Source organism: Conger conger, chromosome 2 (assembly GCF_963514075.1).
Source record: "Conger conger chromosome 2, fConCon1.1, whole genome shotgun sequence".
Lineage (NCBI taxonomy): Eukaryota > Metazoa > Chordata > Actinopteri > Anguilliformes > Congridae > Conger > Conger conger.
Window position 1 is genome coordinate 4663194 of NC_083761.1, and position 6560 is coordinate 4669753.

At 55.6% G+C, this 6560-nt stretch overlaps 1 protein-coding gene across 1 annotated transcript in view; it reads left to right on the forward strand.

Moving 5' to 3' along the window:
- jag1a (jagged canonical Notch ligand 1a) overlaps positions 1-6560 on the forward strand; it is a 48372-nt gene that overhangs the window by 21472 nt on the left and 20340 nt on the right. The window contains 10 exon segments of the mRNA XM_061230021.1: positions 285-404; positions 2652-2690; positions 2693-2764; positions 3247-3360; positions 4089-4202; positions 5044-5093; positions 5619-5700; positions 5703-5791; positions 6384-6438; positions 6441-6488. Coding sequence (XP_061086005.1) covers positions 285-404; positions 2652-2690; positions 2693-2764; positions 3247-3360; positions 4089-4202; positions 5044-5093; positions 5619-5700; positions 5703-5791; positions 6384-6438; positions 6441-6488 — 783 coding nt within the window.

The window sequence follows — 6560 nt, forward strand, 5'->3', positions numbered from 1 at the left end:
TAAACACATACCGTAGCACTTAATATCGGCAGCAGTTGTGTCGCTAGAATGTTCCGTACTGTTGTGTGTGTTACCTGTGTTTAGAGAAAACGACGTCGGGATCGCAGAGGGGCATATCTGCAAAGTGGCCTCAAGTCATATCTAATCTAATCTAAACACAGCCTTACTGCGACTTCCCCTCTCCTCAGCCCTTAACTGCCTTCAGCTTTCTGTGTTTTGGGAGCGTTTCGTTTTATCTTTTTTTTTATTTTTTTTTATTTTTATTTTTTTTATGGTCGCTCCAGATCTGAACTACTGTGGGACCCGGCAGCCCTGCCTGAACGGAGGAACCTGCAGCAACACCGGACCGGACAAGTACCAGTGCTCCTGCCCCGAGGGCTACTCAGGGGTCGACTGCGAGAGGGGTAAATAAGCACACCATCCGTTATCCCGCTGACGCTTTTGTCCAGAGCGACTTACAGTTGATTAGACTAAGCAGGGGGACCATCCCCTCTGGAGCAGTGTGGGGTTTAATGGACTTGCTCAAGGACCCGACAGCTGTGCGGATCTTACTGTGGCAACACCGGGGCTTGAACCAGCGACCTTCCGGGTCCAAACCTACAGTACTGCCCCAGTACACGTACCCTTTACCCAAAATACCGGGACAGAGAGGGGGGCAGGGGCCCGGAAAGGTTTGGGTGTTGGTGGCTGTGACCAGGCTTTTTGTGTCCCGTTAAGGAAGTGGAGTTGTCCGCTGGGGCCTGAAGATTGTTTTTGTTGGGACGGTGCTTGTGTCTCTGCTTTTGTGTCAGCTGTTCTGGGTTCGAGTGGAGAGGGCTTGTGTGCGTGTTTTACTTAGTGGCGCAAAGCATCTGCAGCGTGAGTTTTATATGAAGAGACCGACCACACTCTCCATGTCTCCATGTTCTAATTTTATTTGAGTTCAGAACTTTTTTTTTTTTTCTTTTTTAATGATAATCATTTTATATATGATTATTATAAAGTTACTGTGTAGTTGTGGACTTGATATCGCTAAAGGACAGTTTCTGAATGTTTTTTTTGGTGGCGCTGAGTCTCTCCCCGTGTGGCGTGAGGCAGGGGCAGGGAGGCAGGGGCAGGGAGGCAGGGCCGGGGAGGCAGGGGCCGGGGAGGCAGGGGCCGGGGAGGCAGGGGCCGGGGAGGCAGGGCCGGGGAGGCAGGGCCGGGGAGGCAGGGCCGGGGAGGCCGGGGAGGGAGGCAGGGGCAGCTTGCGTTCCCCAGCGGGGCGGGGGGGGGCAGGGAGGCAGGGGCAGGGAGGCAGGGAGGCAGGGGCGGGGAGGCAGGGGCGGGGAGGCAGGGGCGGGGAGGCAGAGGCAGGGGCGGGGGAGGCAGAGGGGCGAGGGGGCGGGGGGAGGCAGGGGCGGGGAGGCAGGGGGCGGGGAGGCAGGGGCGGGGAGGCAGGGGCCGGGGAGGCAGGGGCAGGGAGGCAGGGGCCGGGGGAGCAGGGGCCGGGAGGCAGGGGCGGGAGGCAGGGGCAGGGAGGCAGGGCCGGGGAGGTAGGGGCAGGGAGGCAGGGAGGCAGGGGCAGCTTGCGTTCCCCAGCGGGGCGGGGGGGGGGCGTTGACCCCCGCTGATAAAAAGGGGCGAGCGGCCGCAGGTCAGGGCTGAGGCGCGCACCTCGCACGCAGACGTCTGTCGGGGTCAGACCCCTCTGTCATAATTGAATCCCGCGGTGCGGCCGCGGAAGCTTCTGGAGAGCTCTCGGGTGACAGGGAGGCGTCCCGCGGGGGCCGAATGACCTCATTCCCGGTCGTTACGAGACGAGATCCGATCTGTCTGCGACCCCTCCGACCGGTTTATCGCGCCCCCCGGACCTGGCTCTTCACTCTCCTGCTCTGCACTTGCCCCATTTCAGCCCTGATAGCCGTGCGGCTTTTTGATGCTCGGTTTTTTGTAGCTGTGGGGTTTCTGCTGACTCTGTTTTGGTAGCTGTGCGTTCTTTGGTAGTGGTGTGGTTTTTTTGATACAGGTTCTGATATCTGTGCTTTCTTGATGCGGTTTTTCACAGCTCGGGTTTAATGGAAATCTAATAATGGAAATCGTTTATTGATTGACGCTGTGTGTGCGTTAGTGAGAGAGCTGAAGCTGGGTCTGAATTCTGGCAGACCTCCCAAACCCACTCCCCATCCCCATATCCCCCCCCCCCCACACCCCCCTCCTCCAAATGTGAAACTTGAGTGGAAGTCACGGTGCATTGGTCAGGTCAGCTTAGCATGAAAGATGATTTCCTGCCTGTGTGCTAGCGCACGGCTAACACTTCCCTATGTGTGTGCAGGCTAGCGTGAGGGTAATGCTCCCCTGTCCGTATGGGCTAGCGCAGGGCTAACCGTTCTTTGCCTGTGTGAGCTAGCATGCGGCTAATGAGACTTGAGATGAGATCTCCCTTGCTGGGTGCCCCCCCACCCAACACCCCCCTCAAAACACTTGGTGTGGTCTGGAAGAAGAGGGTGGGGGTAATGGGGGAGGTGTGTCTCTGTCTCTGTCTCTCTGTCTCTGTCTCTGTCTCTGTCTCTGTCTCTGTCTCTGTCTCTGTCTCTCTGTCTCTCTGTCTCTCTGTCTCTCTGTCTCTCTGTCTCTCTGTCTCTCTGTGTCCGTTTTTAACCTTTCTGGCTCTGCCCTCTTGCTCTCCACAGCCGAGCACGCCTGTCTGTCGGACCCCTGCTCCAACGGGGGAGCTGTGTGGAGACCAGCCAGGGGTTCGAGTGCCAGTGCGCTGCCGGGTGGAGTGGCCCGGCCTGCACCATCAGTAAGCCCCCCCCGCGCCCCCCCCTCCCCCCCCCCCCCCCCCACTCTGCGCCTTGCCTTGCCACAATCACCCCCCACCCCCTCTGAATTTCACATTACATGTTATGTCACATTAGTCACATTACAGTTCCATTGCATTACAATTACGTTACTTACGTTACAGTTGGCTGCAGGTCGGGGCTAAACGAGGGAGAATTACATTACATTGCACCAGTTGCATTACAGTTACATTCCGTTTCACTAGTTGCATTGCGTTAACATTGTCATTCACATCATAGTCACATGATAGTGGAGCTGACACCTGGCTCAAGGGGCCCAACGGCTGCGCGGATCTTACTGCGGCTACGCTGAGGCTTGGACCGCCAAACCTTCCAGGTCCCCATATGTACCTTAGCCGCTAGGCCGTTGTGACACCCACCCACCCGCCTCAGGGTCTCCGGTGTGTGTTGGTCATGACCCAGACTCTCCCCCCCTCCCTCCCAGATGTGGATGACTGTGAGCCCAACCCCTGCAGCCACGCGGGGACCTGTCAGGACCTGGTCAACGGCTTCAAGTGCAGCTGCCCCCCCCAGTGGACCGGGAGGACCTGCCTCATCGGTGAGCGCTGACGCACACGCACTCTCTCTCTCTCTCTCTCTCTCTCTCTCTCTCTCTCTCTCTCTCTCTCTCTCTCTCACACACTCACACACTCTCACACACACGCTCTCTCTCTCTCACGCTCTCTCTCTCTCTCACTCTCTCTCTCTCTCACTCTCTCACTCTCTCACTCTCTCACTCTCTCACTCTCTCACTCTCACTCTCTCTCTGTTCTGCCCTATCGATTCTGAAACGGCACCTGATAGCCTGGCTCCCAAATCCACAGCGATCTCATGACTGAGCTGTCCGCACCCCCCCCCCCCCCCCCCCCCCCCCGCTCCGTCTCAAAGCTGGTCTGAGCTGCCTGATTAGCCCCATTCACTGTCTCTAATCCACTAAACCAACCCCCCGCCCCCCCCCCCGGCCCAAACCCCGCGAGAGAGCCAGTGGGCGGGCGGGCGGGCGGGCGAGTGAACGCTGGCTGCTTCTGCCTGTTTGTGTTCGTTTGTTTTTAATTTGAGCCTGAATGGCCCCTCGCCACGGCAACCCCTTCCTCCCTCTTTGAATTCGACCCCAAATGTGTGTGAAGGGGTGGCGGGGGGAGGGGGGGGGGGGGGCAACAAGGCCAATCTCTCCAGAAGTCGCGACAAAGAAGAGTTCCCGTCACCTGCTGTAGTTTCCTCCTCTGTCCTCTGGTTAAAATCTCCATTTCTGACTTTTGGTTTTTTTTTTTTTTCCTCTTTCCCAAGACGCCAACGAGTGCGAGGGCCGGCCCTGCGTGAACGCCAACTCCTGCCGCAACCTGATTGGAGGATACTTCTGCAACTGCATGCCGGGCTGGACGGGGCAGAACTGCGACATCAGTGAGTCTTTGAGAAGACGCGTCTGAATCTTCCCCCCCCTGCGGCGGGCGGTCTCTACACCGACAGCCTAAAAAAAAGAAACAACCAGGCCAACCTTTTTTTTTTTTTTTTTTTTTTTTTTTTATTTATCCGAAAAAGGGAGTAGTCGTCTGTGTGGAACCGAAATATCCAGCGTTATCGCGGTCATTAGTCCGGTACACGGCTGATAACGCAGCCGAAACAATCATGTGAAGTTCTCAGCTCGCAGGGCTGCCCGCGGAGCGGCGTTTTCCCACCGGGCTCGAGGGCTTATCGCCGGGGGAAACGCACAGGAAACACAACAAAAGGGCTTATCAGACCCTCGATTCACTTGCCTCCAAATCGGGGACATAATTTCACTCCTTAAAAGCCAAGAGTCATTTTTTATTTTGCATTATATTATCTTTTTTTCTATTTCCCCCCCTCCTTTTTTAGATAGATTTTTATAGCGCTTTTCTCACACTCAAAAGCACTTGCAGCAATGAGGGTACTGTACATGGGTGGCCTGTAGTGTAGTGGTTACGGTACATGACTGGGACCCGCAAGGTTGCTGATTCGATCCACAATAAGATACTGGCAGCCGTCGGGCCCTTCAGCAAGGCCCTTAACCCTGCATTGCTCCAGGGGAGGACTGTCTCCTGCTTAGTCTAATCGCTCTGGATGAGAACGTCTGCCAAATGCCATTCATGTAATGTAATATAATGTAATGTAATGCCACAGCCACTACCAATGCGGCCAGCACCCCACCTGGGTGATGCACCGGCGGCCATTTTGTGCCAGAATGCTCACAGCGTTTGTGAACTTTTTCTTGTTTCCTCCGCAGATGTGAACGAGTGCCAGGGCCAGTGTCTGACGGCGGAACGTGCGGGTAGGGTCGCCTTCGCTTCGCTCGCTGGTGTTCGCCCGTTCCGACCGACACCATCGCCCACCAAAAGATCACGTCTTAGACATTTTTTTTAGAAACGGAAAATGTTAACGCACGTTGCTGCTGCTTTCAGTCCTGCGCAGAACTGCATAATTAAGTTGTTCAGGCAGTCCTGACAAAAGGGAGGTACGGTTGGGGGGCCCTCCTTGACGACAATAGATCAGATTACCATAAACATTCTCGTCCTACCAGCATTGCGAGGAGTATTTAAACAAGTGTTTTTATAATGTGACTGACTGACTGACTGACTGTGCCACTTTGTAAGTGAGTTGACTGATTGACTGACTGACTGCAGTTAGTGAGTTAGTGAGTTAGTGCGTTAGTGCGTTAGTGCGTTAGTGCGTTAGTGCGTTAGTGCGTTAGTGCGTTAGTGCGTTAGTGAGTTGGTGAGATGGTGACTTGTGAGTGCATTGTTTTTCACACATCCCCTTTGCTCCCCTTCTGAACTCTTCTCTGGTGTCTCTCTCGCTCAGGACCTGGTTAATGGTTACCCGCTGTGTCTGTGCCCCGGGCTTCGCGGTGAACACTGTGAGCGGGACGTGGATGAGTGCGCTAGCGCCCCTGTCTGAACGGAGGCCGCTGTCTGGACCAGGTCAACGGATTCCAGTGCCTGTGTCTGGCCGGTTTCCTCCGGGAACCTCTGTCAGTAGAGCCCACCCCCCCCTCCCCTTCACTCTACCACGCAATCCTCATCCTCTCTTTTCCTCCTGATCGCTAGGGTTTTCTCTCTCGCTCTCTCTCTCCCTCAATCTCTCTCACTACATCATCTCTGTGTCTGTCTCTCCCTCAATCTCTGTGTCTCTCTCTCACCTCAATCTCTGTCTCTCTCTCTCTCTCTCACTCCCTCAATCTCTCTCTCTCTCTCTCTCCCTCTCTCCCTCAATCTCTGTGTCTCTCTCTCCCTCAATCTCTCTCTCTCTCTCTCTCTCTCACTCCCTCAATCTCTCTCACTCCTCAATCTCTCTCACTCCCTCAATCTGTCTCTCTCTCTTCTCCTCTCCCCCTCAATCTGTTTCTCTCTCACTTTTGTTAGTATTTTCTTTTTGTTTGACCCACAGACTGCACGTAGCTCAGCAATTGATTGAAAACTGCAGCTTTGGTTGGGAGTGGGTGAGGTGCTTACCTAAATGTTTGTTTGTTTATTATTGGGAACGGGGGAATGTGTGTGGAAGGGCGCACGGCTCTCGCGTATCGGTGTGGTCGTTTAACGCCGCTCTCTCCCCCCCCCCCCCCCGCAGCTGGACATCGACTACTGCGAGCCCAACCCGTGTCAGAACGTGGCGCAGTGCTTCAACTCGCCACCGACTACTTCTGCAAGTGCCCCGAGGACTACGAGGGCAGAACTGCTCGCACCTGAAGGACCACTGCCGCACCACGCCTGCCAAGGTACGCCCGCCCCCCGCCCGAAACGAGCC